Below are 15478 nucleotides of genomic sequence, written 5' to 3'. Positions count from 1 at the left end.
TCAGAAACTTAAAGTATGTATCAGCAGCAGAATGGACCTAAAAATAAATGTTTGTTTTAGTTCTATGAAGCTTTGAGTATTTTGGATTAGTAGCACTGCTGTGTTTGTTGTATCATATTGCTGTAATTGTTTATATGCTTTATATATTCTGAGATAAGTTGATCTATAGTGTTACATCATATTCTATAAGGATGTTATGTGTTTGTAGGCTTTCTGCCCAGTTTGACCCATTTAGCAGAAGTCAGCCTGTTTAAGACTCTGATATCTAAAGCAGTTATGACATGGTCTGATTTTCTCACCCAATAAAGGAATATTTAATATATCAGTCTAGTCTTCATTCTATCAAAAACAGTTATCACAACTTGTACATTTTCTTTTTACACATATATGTAAGCATTGAGCCAAAATAGAAAACATTAAACATGTTAACAACACAAAAGCCATATTAAACACAGACTACTTTAGGCCCGGAAGTAGGATTCGTCACGTCATACCTTAAAGACCGGATTAAGATAAGATAGAACTATTAATCCCTCGGGTGGGTTCCTCTGGGAAATTCGATTGTCTCCCCAGAAACATTTCTATTGTGTTTTGTGTGCTTTTTCAGCTTTTTTCTTTTTGCAGAGTTTTTGTTTTTGCTGTGTTTTTGTTTTTGCAGGTGTTTTTCCTTTTGCAGGTGTTTTTCCTTTTGCAGGTGTTTTTCCTTTTGCAGGTGTTTTTGTTTTTGCAGGTGTTTTTGTTTTTGCAGGTGTATTTCTTTTTGCAGGTGTTTTTGTTTTTGCAGGTGTTTTTCCTTTTGCAGGTGTTTTTCCTTTTGCAGGTGTTTTTCCTTTTGCAGCGTTTTTCTTTTTGCTGGTGTTTTCTGAAGTTGCAGTGCAGCGTTTTTCTTTTTGCTGTGTTTTTATTTTTAGAGCATTTTTCTTTTTGCTGGTGTTTTCTGAAGTTGCAGTGCAGCATTTTTCTTGAAGTTGCAGTGCAGCATTTTTCTTTTTGCTGGGTTCTTCTATTTGCAGCATTTTTCTTTTTGCTGGTGTTTTCTGAAGTTGCAGTCCGTTCGGCCTCTCAGGGCCACCGTATTTATTCCCATCTTGTGGCAGAACATCTGAGGGAAGGACAATAAAACTGAGTTAAACAACCAAACACAACAGTATTTCTATACAGTGTTACGTGTGTGTTACCGTGCTGACATGAAGACACTTGGACAGGCTCGGATAAAAGGGGGATACAACTCAGCTGTAAACTCGCCAGCAGAGGGAACGTTTCTTTAATGGCGCCATCGGTTTGCAGGAGGTTCAGGAAGTCTTTGCATGTTTCTTCTCCTTTATTCATGATCTTATCCACGAGCTCAATGACGTGTGTCTCCGCATTTGCGTTGTTGATGCTTTTAAGATTCTTGTACTCCCGCTGAGTGATCAGCTTATTCTCATCAACTTTGTTGAGAATTAGCCCGTAGTCTCCGGACAAAATCTCATGAATGGCTGTTTTATTGCTCCTTATTGCATTTTGGGCCGACATGCTGAATCTGCGCAAAGGAAAGAGTCAGAGGTGATCCTAAACACTACTGTCTATGAGAAGGAAGTGGTTTACTACAGCTTACTATCGTAATAATAGCTGCACATTATATTACATAAAACGTAATTCTCTTACGGTCAGTTGGAACTTCTGCTGTCCTTGAAAACGAAACCTCGTTCCTTCTTTCAAATAACATTGAGCTCGAAACTATCCCGCCTTCTGAGAACAGACTCGGAAGTGACTCAGATCCTCCAATAACGACTACACGCTATACAATAGCGCCCTCTACTTCTGGACAGCAGGAATAACAGGTTTACAGCCTTTGGTGTAGCACTGAGAAGAAGCTGTGCTGCAGCATCCCTGTCGCAGCAGAGAGTATTCCCCACAAATCCCCCACCCTGCTGCAAAAACGCACAGTATTACACAAACATAACATATTTTGTAAAGATCTCACAGTGAATTTCACACTGAATTTATCCGTGCGTGCGTGTGTGTGTGCACGCCCATGTGCAACTGTACATTGTAAATCATGATTAAAAGACATAAAAGCTGCATTTTAAGAAATAAATTTATGGTGCGCATTGTATTTACCATGATAATTTATTTGGTGAAGGCAGACCCTTTGTATATGTGTAAAATAAACCACATATCTGCCAACCTGCTGCCTCAGGCTCAGGTGTTCCACTCCCATTGCCCCATTCCCACACACTGATATCTGAGGATGGAGGTTAGTTATTTTATGTCATAAAACAAGTGGAATTGTGTAAGGAAAAAAAATCTTTCCTTTTTGCTAAGGCATATAGGATTCCCATGATGCATTGAGTATTTCTTCCTCAGTCACATTTCTCACTCACTGTGTGTTAATAGACCTCTCTGCATTGAATCATACTTGTTATTAATCTTCAGCTCTCTTCCACATCATGTCTTTTATCCTGTCTTCCTTCCCTCACCCCAACTGGTTGCAGCAGATGGCCGTCCCTCCCTGAGCCTGGTTCTGCTGGAAGTTTCTTCCTGTTAAAAGGGAGTTTTTCCGCTTCAAACTGTGGCCAAAGTGCTTGCTCATAGGGGTCATAGATTGTTGGGTTTTTCTCTGAATGTATCATTGTAGGGTCAACCTTACAATATAAAGCGCCTTGAGGCGACTGATGTTGTGATTTGGTGCTATATAAATAAAATTGAATTGAGGCCATGGTTCTCAGCCGGAAAAGGGTGGAGTGCCCACTCCGGGTCGGGGATGAGTTCCTGCCCCAAGTGGAGGAGTTCAAGTATCTCGGGGTCTTGTTCGCGAGTGATGGGAGAAGGGAGATCGACAGACGGATTGGGGCTGCAGCTGCAGTAATGCGGACGTTGCACCGGTCCGTCGTGGTGAAGAGAGAGCTGAGTGTAAAAGCGAAGCTCTCAATTTACCGGTCGATCTACGTCCCTACCCTCACCTATGGCCACGAGCTGTGGGTAGTGACCGAAAGAACGAGATCGCGGATACAAGCGGCAGAAATGAGCTTCCTCCGAAGGGTGGCTGGCCTCTCCCTTAGAGATAGGGTGAGAAGTTCGGCCATCCGGGAGGGGCTCAGAGTAGAGCAGCTGCTGCTCCACATCGAAAGGAGCCAGCTGAGGTGGTTCGGGCATCTGACAAGGATGCCCCCTGGGCGCCTCCTAGGTGAGGTGTTCCAGGCATGTCCCACCGGGAGGAGGCCCCGGGGCAGACCCAGGACACGCTGGAGAGATTATATCTCTCGGCTGGCCTGGGAACGCCTTGGTATTCCCCCGGATAAGCTGGAGGAGGTGGCTGGGGAGAGGGAGGTCTGGGCCTCTTTGCTTAGGCTGCTGCCCCCGCGACCCGGCCCCGGACAAAGCGGATGAAGATGGATGGATGGATGGATGAATAGAACAAACAGCAGCCCGATATCAGTCAGAGCTGCCATTAAACAGAAGCTATGAACACAGCTCTCTTGAGTGGGCAATTGAAGAAGTTTGTTTCAAGTTTTAGATTTAGGTTGCTCTTCATATTGTTTTGATGCCACCAAAGAAGACTGTGTTGAAAAGCTTTCAGTAATGAACCGTTTTTCAGTACAAGCTTAAATGCTTCAGAAAGCTTCATTTAGCCTGCAGAAACACAAAGTCCATTGAGCCAAAATGGAAGGAAACACACGGGCAGACAAAAAGTACAACACAACAGAAAGCTAGGACAAACCGAGACTTTATATACAGACAGATGGAGCATTAATAGAGAATGAGTCACATCTGGGGGAAAATAAGAAACAGGTGAAAATAATCAGATAACTAAACAGGGGAAGCAAAAACGCACAGGAGACAGACTAAAAAAATAAAACAGGAAATGGCGACTAAATAAGATATGGATGAAACACGGGAACGTAAAATAAACTTAACCAAGGAACAGAATACAATCAAACTAGAATTATGAACAGAACACAGACTACAGGTAAAAAGGCCTGAGGATATAGACATAATGAAACCAGCCATACTATAAAAATAAAAATTGCATAATTACAACAGACTAAGGGTCAAAGAAAAACCTAAAAATAACAGAAAATGAGCAGGAAAAAACAAAAACAAAACACACACACACCAAAAACAAAATCAGTATATATAGTATATAGTAACAAAATAAAAATGAAACAAATGCTGTTGTAACTGAACTAACTCCATAAAGGTTTAGTTTCACCAAACTAAAGAAAACAAGAAAACACCTGCAAATATTTTCTAAAAGTAGTGTTTGTTTTAAATTTAAAATATTGTACAACAAGACCAAGCTGCAAACGTGAACGCAATTCTTTTTTTCAACTGAAGCCTTTAATCGAACAATCAAACAAACAAATTGCCACTCTCTTATGGCCAGACACGTGACAGCTCTTCTGCTATCATTTTGTTCACATTTAAAATAAAAATGTAGACATAAGTGTACACATTAGTTTTTGAGTGCTAGTGAAAAGGGTTTTCTTTTTGTTTGTACTCTCTTGAGAATTTTTCTCCTCAAAATGCAACATTTGTACTTGCAAAAATTATTTACGTGCGCTTAGAATAGAGGCACATGATCTATAAGTCATTTCTAAATGTTAATGTTTGGTTTATTTCGGTGTTTTATTGGTTCCTGACTAAATCAGTTTGGCTTCATAACTGGACCGTTTAATTTAATATTGAAGCCTTACTCTGAGAGCTGTCAGTGTACTTTGAATTTCACCCGTCATATCCCCCCCGATGTAAAATCTTCTGTTGTGGCGGACCACCAGGTGGCTCCACTCACACCCAAGTTGAAGGGAAGTGTTGGGGTGGAGACTTTGGCGCTCAATATATGTGAAGTTCTGAGAGTCAGTTAATAAAGTTGGAGTGAGACACAGAGACCTCTCCTGTCGTTATTACATACCTCCACATTGGTGACCCCTGTAGCGAACATGCTAAGGCTCGACGACGAAGCCAGCTCCAGCCTGGAAGCATCGGCTGCCGCCGGACTTTCACCTCCGCCGATGGCTGCGTTTGCTGTGGCGCTTAAATTGCCGGATTTTTGGCTTCACGATCCTCCTTCATGGTTCGTGCACGTAGAAGCTCAGTTTGCTCTTCGTGGAGTTTCAGCTGACGATACTAAATACCACCATGTGGTGGCCTCACTTGACCCGCTGTCAACCCGCCGCGTGATGACTCTCCTCCGGGACCCCCCAGCCCAAGGCAAGTACACCGCCCTCAAGGCGCTGCTGCTGCGGCGTTACTCCCTCTCTGATGCTGAGCGAGCCGAGAAACTCCTTTCCCTCGCGGGCCTGGGCGACAGCACCGCTCTCGAGCTCATGGAGAGCATGCTGTCCTTGCTGGGCGCGGATGACGGAGGATTTCTCTTCACCCACCTCTTTCTCCGACAGCTGCCGGCTCCAGTGCGCGCTGGCCTTGCCAACTCCCCGCTATTGGCCACGAAGGATTACCGCTCCCTTGTGGAAGAGGCGGATCGCATCCTCCTGGCTACCAGGACTTTCGGCATCCAGGCGATTGTTCAGGACTCACCAGCGTTTTCCCCCGCCCCCTCACCGATGCTCCAGGGGCCCTCCGACTCGTCCACGGTGGCCGGAATCGCTGCACGGCGGCACCGCGGAAAGGGGCTTTGTTTTTATCACCAGCGTTTTGGAGCGAAGGCACGGCGCTGTCTCCCGCCTTGCAGTTTCCAGACCCAGGGAAACGGGCATGTCAGCGCTCTGTAGCAGCCGCGACCGCTGGCAACAAGGAAAGGCTGCTTTTCTTAGAGGACTCAAGCTCGGGGAGGCGTTTCCTGGTGGACTCCGGCTCACAGAAGAGCCTTCTTCCCCCGGCTGGCTCGGACAGGCTAGCTGAGGGCTGCGGGCCATTGCTAACAGCGGCTAATGGCTCTCCCATCAAAACCTTCGGTGAAAGATTGGTGACTGTTTGCTTTCACGACCGTGACTTTCAGTGGAACTTTGTTGTTGCTGTTAGCTCTGTGCCTATAATAGGCGCTGATTTTCTTTGTGCTCACGGACTGCTGGTTGATGTTGCTAACAGACGTTTAATTGATGCTGTGTCATTTTCCTCATTACCCTGTTTGACTCGGGGTGCTCAGCCCGTGGTGCATGCTAACTCAGTAGATTCGGGTGACGTTTTTCAGTGTTTGCTTTCTGAGTTTCCCTCACTCTCTGTCCCCACTTTCTTGAGCACTGTGACGAAGCATGGGGTGGAGCATTACATAACTACAGTAGGGCCCCCGGTGTTCGCGCGCGCGCCGCCTCGACCCTGCCAAACTGGCTGTCGCTCGGGAAGAATTTGCCACCATGGTGCGTCTGGGCATCGTGCAGCGTTCGAACAGTGCCTGGGCTTCTCCGTTACACATGGTGCCTAAATCTGATGGTCGGTGGCGACCTTGTGGGGATATCCGCCGTCTTAATAATGTCACAGAGAACGATCGTTATCCCATTCCCCACATCCAAGATTTTTCCGCCCATCTTGCGGGGACCTCGGTTTTTTCGAAGATCGATTTGGTAGGGGGATATCACCAGGTTCCCGTGTGCGCGGAGGATGTCCCCAAAACCGCCGTAATTACACCTTTCGGCCTTTTCGAGTTTCTGCGCATGCCGTTTGGCCTGAAAGGTGCCGCCCAAACCTTCCAGCGGTTGATGGACTCGGTCTTGCGCGGGCTGCCCTTTGTTTTTGTATATCTTGATGATATACTGGTGGCCAGCAGCTCGAAGGAGCAGCACATGTTCCATCTGCGGCAGGTTTTTCAGCGTTTGGCGGAGCATGGACTGATTATTAATCAGTCTAAATGCCAGTTTGGGTTGCCCGTTCTCGATTTTCTTGGGCACCGTATTTCCGCCGAGGGTTCCGTTGCCTGACAAAGTCCGAGCTGTTTCGGAATTTCCACATCCCACGAATGTTAAGGCACTGCAGGAATTTTTGGGGATGGTGAATTTTTACAACCGTTTTCTCCCCAGAGCGGCACATCTGCTGAAGCCCCTTTATGGGGCGTTAAAAGGTAAGAAAGCTAATGACTCCGTTGACTGGTTTCCGGAAAGCATCCAAGCGTTTTCTGATGCTAAGTCAGCATTGGCTAATGCTGCCCTTCTGGCCCACCCATCCCCCTCAGCGCCGATTGCGTTGACCACCGATGCGTCGAACATAGCAGTGGGTGCGGTGCTGGAACAGCGAATCTCGGGTGTCTGGCAACCGCTCGCCTTTTTCAGCCGTACGCTACGTGACAGCGAACGCAATTACAGTGTTTTTGACAGGGAGCTACTGGCGCTCCACCTGGCGACTCGTCATTTCCGGTTTTTTCTCGAGGGTCGTCACTTTACCGCATACGTGGACCACAAACCCTTGACGTTTGCCATGTCCAAGGTTTCTGATCCATGGAGTGCACGCCAGCAGCGCCAGTTGGCAGCCATTTCTGAGTTTACCACAGACATTCGGCACGTGGCTGGTAAATCCAATCATGTGGCTGACTGTTTGTCCCGTGCGCTGGTTTCTCCCGTCTTTCTCGGCATAGACTACTCCGCCATGGCTGCCGATCAGAGCGGTGACCCGGACATCCTCGCGCTTAAATCCACCCAGACGGGCCTCATACTAGAGGACAGACCCGTGCAGGACGGTGGTCCCCTCCTCGTCTGTGACGTTTCCACCGGCCGCCCTCGCCCAGTGGTTCCCGCTTCCTGGCGTCGTCAAGTTTTTGACTCGGTACATGCTCTCTCTCATCCAGGGGTCCGGGCCTCTGTTAAACTGGTCAGCTCTAAATTTGTTTGGCCAGGCCTTCGCAAATCTGTTAAGGAATGGGCGTCGGCGTGCATTCCCTGCCAGCGTGCGAAGGTTCATAAACACACCAAGGCGCCCCTGGAGCCGTTCTTCATACCCGGCAAACGTTTCGATCATGTGCATGTCGATCTGGTGGGTCCTCTGCCGCAGTCACAAGGTTTTACGCACCTTTTGACTGTTGTTGACCGGACCACCAGGTGGCCGGAGGCGGTCCCCCTGGCGTCCACTACCGCAGCAGTGGTGGCCAAGGCGTTTTTGTCAACCTGGGTCTCGCAGTGTGAGACACAGAGACCTCTCCTGTCGTTATTACATACCTCCACACTGTTCTTATTTAAACGGCTGACTGTGAATTGAATTTAACATTAAAAATATTTTTAATACAAGAAGAAACATTTTCACCGGGAGCAAAAATAGCATGTTAATAAGTGGACATCCTGAAGATTGTATTTTAAATATTGTTCAGTTCTCTTCCAAACACCAGCAGCTGTGTGTTGTAAGTTTTGAGTGTCTATTAAAATGAAAATAAAAGCATTCTAACATCTCACCTGTTTGTCTTTATTCAGGCATACATGTGTTTATTAATAGAGAGATTAAGCTTGTGTTTCTGACATGTAGTGGCTTTGCTTAACCGTATGAAGCTTATTAGACATTATGAAACAGATGATACGTAAAAGCAAATTTTGCCAAAGTGCTTAAGGTACTTTTTAATTATTTTTTTCTTAAAAAAAATCTACTACATCATGTGCATTTTTTTCATTTCATGTGTAATTTCCAATGCAAATATTAATCACAGTTACATTAAGAAGGAAACGCAGTAAAAACTCAGGAACGGAGATGTCATCACGTACACTGCCGTCCTCGGGAAGTCAGGACTCCCATGTGAATCGACAAAGTCCGGACTGGCGAGAGAATTGAGAAACTGCCATTATTTGTTGTATTTCGTCACTGGGAGCCTCCAAACATAAAAACTTGAGCCTAAACAGAAACACGTGAAAGGCAGTCCTGCTCGTGTATTCATCACCAGGAGATATCAAAGACATGAAAGGCAAAATCGTGTGCCATAGCCAGGGGTTAAAATGGGCCCGTGTTTTTATTTATTTATTATTGCAATGGTGGCTGATAATGAAGTCGTCAGCAAAGAACAAGTGACTTTTAATGAACACAGCACATAAACATAGTTGAATGTAGTACAGCTTACATGTGTGTTTGTCAGTTAGCCATCTTAACTATATTCCTGGACAGCATTATTCTTCGACAGTATTCCACAGTGGTGCAGTTTGGTATGTAGCGCAGTGAGTTTTAGGCCTCAGTAATGCAGTGCAACGTTGTTATTGTTAAGTGTGATTCATCACCAAGCTGTCAATCACTTGAGTTGACCTCATTTAAATCGATAATAAAATATAAATATTATACATATAAGAAACCCCAAAGAATAAATTTGAAACCGAATTGGTTAAGAAAGAACAAGCCCCACCTCCCCCTGCTATTTACGTGCTCAGATGCAGCCTGACTCCATCCTGATTCTTGATGTTCAGAACACACACACACACACACACACACACACACACACACACACACACACACACACACAGGTACTGTTTAAAGTTTAGTGTTAACCTGAGTCACTGATCATTTACAGTATTACAGAGTCTGGCAGTCTTTGCATGATGTCCACGTTACTGTAAGTTTCCAGCTGACTCTCAGCTGTGCCAGCAGGAAGGAGGCTCAATAAACCTGCATCCTGAGGTTTGTCATGCAGGATTAAATGAGGCAGACTTTGTTCAGACAGCTAGGATTGTATTTTACACTGACTCTAGATCAGTATAAGTATCATACAATGTAAACGAAGCACTGAAACTTGCACATATTTTTATAGATGCATTGAAGCTAATCGGGATATTTACTGTCAATCTGTGGCTGCGATTAATGACTTTACTGGAAACTTTATTAAGTAGTAACTCATTACTTCATCACAGAGGCTAATATTTCTGTCCTAAAATCGTTTAAATAGTAACAGCCAGTGGCGGAGCGGGGGTGGCTTACTGGGCTTACAACGACCGACAGTCTCGGTCGTTGTGTCCTTGGGCAAGACACTTCACCCGTTGGTGCCAGTGTCCGGCAGCCTCGCCTCTGTCAGTGCGCCCCAGGGCGGCTGTGGCTGCAATGTAGCTTGCCATCACTTGTGTGTGTGTGTGTGTGTGTGGATGATTGTGTATAGTGTAAAGCGCTTTGGGGTCCTTAGAACCAAGTAAAGCGCTATGCAAATACAGACCATTTACCTGTCCTGAATCAGTCTTATTAGGTAATGTTCAAATAATTTGATCATCCCAGTGTTTTCAGTGTGGGAGAAAGTACTCAGGGCCTTCAAATTACACACTATGAAAGGCAGCAACAAGTTTAATATTCAGAAACTTAAAGTATGTATCAGCAGCAGAATGGACCTAAAAATAAATGTATGTTTTAGTTCTATGAAGCTTTGAGTATTTTGGATTAGTAGCACTGCTGTGTTTGTTGTATCATATTGCTGTAATTGTTTATATGCTTTATATATTCTGAGATAAGTTGATCTATAGTGTTACATCATATTCTATAAGGATGTTATGTGTTTGTAGGCTTTCTGCCCAGTTTGACCCATTTAGCAGAAGTCAGCCTGTTTAAGACTCTGATATCTAAAGCAGTTATGACATGGTCTGATTTTCTCACCCAATAAAGGAATATTTAATATATCAGTCTAGTCTTCATTCTATCAAAAACAGTTATCACAACTTGTACATTTTCTTTTTACACATATATGTAAGCATTGAGCCAAAATAGAAAACATTAAACATGTTAACAACACAAAAGCCATATTAAACACAGACTACTTTAGGCCCGGATTCGTCACGTCATACCTTAAAGACCGGATTAAGATAAGATAAGATAGAACTATTAATCCCTCGGGTGGGTTCCTCTGGGAAATTCGATTGTCTCCCCAGAAACATTTCTATTGTGTTTTGTGTGCTTTTTCAGCTTTTTTCTTTTTGCAGAGTTTTTGTTTTTGCGGGTGTTTTTGTTTTTGCAGGTGTTTTTGTTTTTAGAGCATTTTTCTTTTTGCTGGTGTTTTCTGAAGTTGCAGTGCAGCGTTTTTCTTTTTGCTGTGTTTTTCTTTTTAGAGCATTTTTCTTTTTGCTGGTGTTTTCTGAAGTTGCAGTGCAGCATTTTTCTTGAAGTTGCAGTGCAGCATTTTTCTTGAAGTTGCAGTGCAGCATTTTTCTTTTTGCTGGGTTCTTCTATTTGCAGCATTTTTCTTTTTGCTGGTGTTTTCTGAAGTTGCAGTCCGTTTGGCCTCTCAGGGCCACCGTATTTATTCCCATCTTGTGGCAGAACATCTGAGGGAAGAACAATAAAACTGAGTTAAACAACCAAACACAACAGTAGACACAGTACACTGAAAAAAAAACAAAAACGGACTGGCCATCTCTTGGATTTATGTAAGCATCTTGCATGTATTTAACACAATTGTCTCATGTTTTAAAGTTAAATGTAACTATATAGTGTAAAAACTACATGATATGCAGAAAGGGTGTATTAAATTGTTTATATCATGTTCAGGTGAAGTAAGTCAATAAGATAGCAACGTTAAATCTCGTGAAACCACGCGTGATTTCATCTCGCGGGCTTTGGATCGTGGTTTAAAAAAGGTATCCATCTCAGTCAAGTCGAGCAGCCAACTCTACGTTTTTTGGTATGACTTGATTTTTTGAATTCATATTTACCATATTTCAGCCAAATGTAGTTAAACGTCTAGAGTGTCGCCATGTAACATGCTAAAAAAGAGCCGTTAGCTTATTTGCTGTTTTATCTGTTGTCAAAGAATTGGCGCTTTTTCATCTGAATTTGTCATTGGCACAAGAGCCGTAATATCACATTAAACCTAATTACGAGGCACTCATAACATAATTTGGCTTTCTGTGTGAATAGATTTGCCAACTGACTCTTCAGTTACATTGTGTATTTACTGCACCGTGGTATTAGTGAGATTTTGGACATTGAAAAGCTTTAGCTAATATCATCAGCGACATTATGCTAGCTTACATCCCTACCCCTCCTGCCCTCACCTGCTGTCCTTTTGTTTTTGTTTTTTTTGGTTTTTTTTTTGGTTTTTTTGCTGCACATTGAAAGATGACCTCTATTCTGCATTTCACCAGGAGTCAGCTGATGGATTGTGGGTTCAAGGTGTTATGGTTAGAAAGTATATTCTACTTTTGCTTAAGGTTTCTGTAACTTAATTATAATAAGGTTTTTTTTTTATAATTATTAGGTGCATGCATAATCAAACAGACTGAGAAATCCAAAATCTGCCATAGGTTTAACTTATACCTGTATGTATTGTCAGAAAGGTGAATACTGGACTCACATTAATGCACACTTGAACTAAAATGAGGTTGTAACTTGTGGGTTGTTGGGTTGCAAATCAAAAACAAACATCTTTGGATTTTTTTAATCCCATAAGATCTGGAAACACAGTTTTTATTCAACAAAACATTACTGATTAACCAAGCACAGTGCCTGCTGTTATTTCAAAATAATTTTATAATAATAATAATAATAATAATACATTTTATTTGAGGGTGCCTTTCAGAAACCCAAGGTCACCTTACAAAAAAACACAATTAATAAAAGGAACAATAGTCATAAAATACATAAAATAAGTTAAAATTACAAAACAGAGCGTGACAACAGATAAAATCAGCATTAAAGCGAATAAGCCAGTTTAAACAGATGTGTTTTGAGCTGTGTCTTAAATACGGAGAGGGAGTCAATATTTCTTAGTGCAGGAGGAAGAGAGTTCCAGAGCCGAGGAGCAGAGCGACTGAAAGCTCTGTTCCCCATAGTGATAAGGTGTGAGGACGGAACAGTAAGATGAATAGCAGATGATGATCTGAGAGTGCGGGAAACAGTGGTGATATGGAGCAGGTCACACAAATATGAAGGAGCAGATTTATGGATACACTTGTATGCAAGAAGTAAGATTTTAAAATTTATGTCATTTCAGATAAAATGCAGCATTCCAGCGCATCCCAACCTTGCCTTTACTGTCAAGGTTTCTGACGGAGCTAAGTTTCTCTCTGACAGTCTGCTGAAAGTGTTTGCAAAGTGATCGAGGAAACAGGGCACAAAGCTAAAGGATGTAGCTGCCATGATGACAGTAAGAACTTTAAAATTCTTTAACTACAAAGTGTATATGTATTGCATTAGGTCAGTAAAAGATTTTTATGCTGCATCCATTAAAACAGTCAACTATTACCTGTGAGTACTGATTCCACTAAAAGGATGCCATAATTTCCGTCATGCATTTACTGGCCCACTGAGAAAAATGTATCTTTTTTTAAAAATATATGTTCTGGAAACTATATATCCATAAAGTTGATGTCAAACAGGAACTTTTGATATTGCTTTGTAGATGCTGGTGTTGCATGTTGACTGGTTTAAAAAGTCAAGAGTTTTTGTCTGGGATCATTTTCTTCTGTGCTACTGAAAAGTTCACAAATCTCTGTTTTCTTTGTTATAATACTTAAGGATGACATTAATGCTCGAAGGGAGTCCCTCATCAAAGTGCTCCGCATCTGTGTGAAAGACAATTGCAACATCTTGGTGCAGGAGTTCATGGTGAGTGTTTTATGAGTAGATTGTGGCTTTGCAACATTTAAAAATGCATTCAGTTATCCACTTGATCCTCATTGGACTGGTTAGGACCAGTAGTCCTCTTTAATAATTTGAAGTTCACATGAGGCCTGGTAGTGAACTCGGCCGCCAGCCCTTGAGGCCTCACCCCCACCCCTGTATTAGGGTTCACATCAGTGTGAAAAAACTTTAAATTTGTCATTCTAGTGAACAAAGGAAAATCCTTTACATTAGCTTTTGTTTGAAAAAAAAAAAAGACCAACTGATCAACAGCTAACCAAATTGTGGGGCTGAAAGTCTAAATTCTAACATCTTCTGAGTGACATAACCTGGATTTCTGATGGGCCGGTGTCTTTCTAACAAAAACTAATGTAAAGTATTTGAAATTATTATGTTTTTCACCCTCTCTTAGAAACTCTGTTAGACCATGAATGGCAGCATGGCAGGCCACTCTTTGGCTATAGCTATTTACTATGTTGCTTGCATTGGTTTAAATTACTCTAACATTAGAACTGGTAGATCATGTTTTTGCTGGAGAAGTGCAAGGTTTTAGTCAACACCATCAGACACAAAGAAATGTAAAAATATATATTTTAAATTAAGTTGTTTCAGCTATTTTGACTATTACCAGCTTCTCTGTTCTACTGTTTATGCACATATGTTTTCAAAGTAATTATACCACATTTAAAAGTAAGATTGTTTTGGCTTTTTATTATTAGAGTTAGGCAGCACGGTGGCATGGTGGTTAGCACTGCTGCCGCACAGCAAGAAGGTCCTGAGTTCAATTCCACCATCAGGCCGGGGTCTTTTTGTGTGGAGTTTGCATGTTCTCCCCGTGTTTGCGTGGGTTCTCTCCGGGTACTCCGGCTTCCTCCCACCGTCCAAAGACATGCAACTTGTGGGGATAGGTTAATTGGATAATCCAAATTGCCACTAGGTGTGAATGTGAGTGTGAATGGTTGTCTGTCCCTGTGTGTTAGCCCTGCGACAGACTGGCGACCTGTCCAGGGTGTACCCTGCCTCTCGCCCAATGACAGTTGGGATAGGCTCCAGCACCCCCTGCGACCCTGAAAAGGAGAAGCGGAAGCGGATGGATGGATAGAACTGGTAGATTCAAAAGAGATGAGTTTAAAAAGGAATCTTAAAGAAATGTTTTGTGTTTAACCAGGACTTGACTGAGGCCACTGCACAGATTGAGAAAACCACAATGAACATCTTTCTCCAGAGGATGCGCCAGGCAATGACTTTACTGATGTTGGCATCATCATCGAGGGTATAGTAGTTCTTCAAGATCTGGATAACGTGACCTTTGCAGTAGCCATGCTGTTTGGACCTTTTTTATTCCTTCAATATGAGTTACCCATCACAACTCTGCTACACTTTTGAGGTGATTCAAAGGGTGGTAATGGAGTTGGATGCAACTCAGCTCTCAAGAAAAGCTCACAAGTAAGACAAAACTGCTCCTGCTAGGAAAGCTCACTGTTATGCATGTGAGGTGATCAGCTCTAGGTGAGAGGACATTTAAATCTCACACTTGTTCTGCTGCATTTTTGAAGCTCAATTCCAGGAACAGATTGCAGGGTTCATTTTTATATACTCTGCAACTGCCATGAGGACAGGGCCATTTTTTTGTTGTTGTTTGTTTTTCCTTTTGCTCTGTACAAGTTCTCTGTTTGTCTGTTTGGCAGCATTTTTCAATTTCTGTTTGTATTTTTTCTTTCTTTTACTAGTGAAGAGATGTAGCGTGAACAGTTATACAGTCTAAATATCCCATATGGGTCGTGTGAAATGGTATTTTCAGTTTCATTCAGTTGAAGTAAAGAACGTTGAATATTTCTAAGTGTGCTGTTTTGAACCAAGATGTCACAGTATGATCAGTGCTGTAATTTTTGACAGTCACTGTATCAATGTTATTTTTGCGTCTCTTGAATAAAGGTTTTGACCTGCAAGTGCTAATTTCTTTAGTTATTGGGGTAACATGGGTAATGTTAATAGGAAGGTGTTTGCCAATTCAGTAACCTAATTTAATGTTAATGGAAACTAA

General features: G+C 42.8%; 2 protein-coding genes and 1 long non-coding RNA gene across 6 annotated transcripts in view; 1 reads left to right on the top strand and 2 right to left on the bottom strand.

Annotated features, from left to right (window-relative positions):
• The window catches only part of LOC309693516 (caspase-8-like), a 26281-nt gene extending 23794 nt beyond the window's left edge, over positions 1-2487 (bottom strand). The window contains exons 1-3 of the mRNA XM_082512806.1: positions 1648-2487; positions 1179-1522; positions 1093-1102 (exon numbers count right to left, since the gene is read on the bottom strand). Coding sequence (XP_082368932.1) covers positions 1093-1102; positions 1179-1515 — 347 coding nt within the window. The 5' untranslated portion in view covers positions 1516-1522; positions 1648-2487. The remainder of the gene's footprint in view (positions 1-1092; positions 1103-1178; positions 1523-1647) is intronic.
• Positions 1-15383, top strand: part of LOC309693522 — a 17517-nt gene extending 2134 nt beyond the window's left edge. Inside the window, exons 2-4 of one of the 3 annotated variants that reach the window (XR_014272659.1) lie at positions 12806-12958; positions 13330-13419; positions 14603-15383. This is a non-coding gene — a long non-coding RNA (uncharacterized lncRNA). Of the gene's footprint in view, positions 1-11159; positions 11994-12805; positions 13420-14602 lie in introns of those variants that run through there. The other 2 variants (XR_014272661.1, XR_014272660.1) reach the window with 2 other exon arrangements.
• LOC309693519 (caspase-8-like) overlaps positions 11053-15478 on the bottom strand; it is a 92036-nt gene continuing 87610 nt past the window's right edge. For both annotated transcript variants that reach the window (XM_082512816.1, XM_082512815.1), the window contains one exon: positions 11053-11138. The gene's annotated coding sequence lies outside the window, so the exon portion shown is untranslated. The remainder of the gene's footprint in view (positions 11139-15478) is intronic.

Source organism: Aulonocara stuartgranti (genome assembly GCF_965226115.1).
Source record: "Aulonocara stuartgranti genome assembly, chromosome: 18".
In the NCBI taxonomy this organism is placed as follows: Eukaryota; Metazoa; Chordata; class Actinopteri; order Cichliformes; family Cichlidae; genus Aulonocara; species Aulonocara stuartgranti.
The sequence above is the reverse complement of the archived record's forward strand: the minus strand, read 5'-3'. Positions and strand labels throughout refer to the sequence as shown.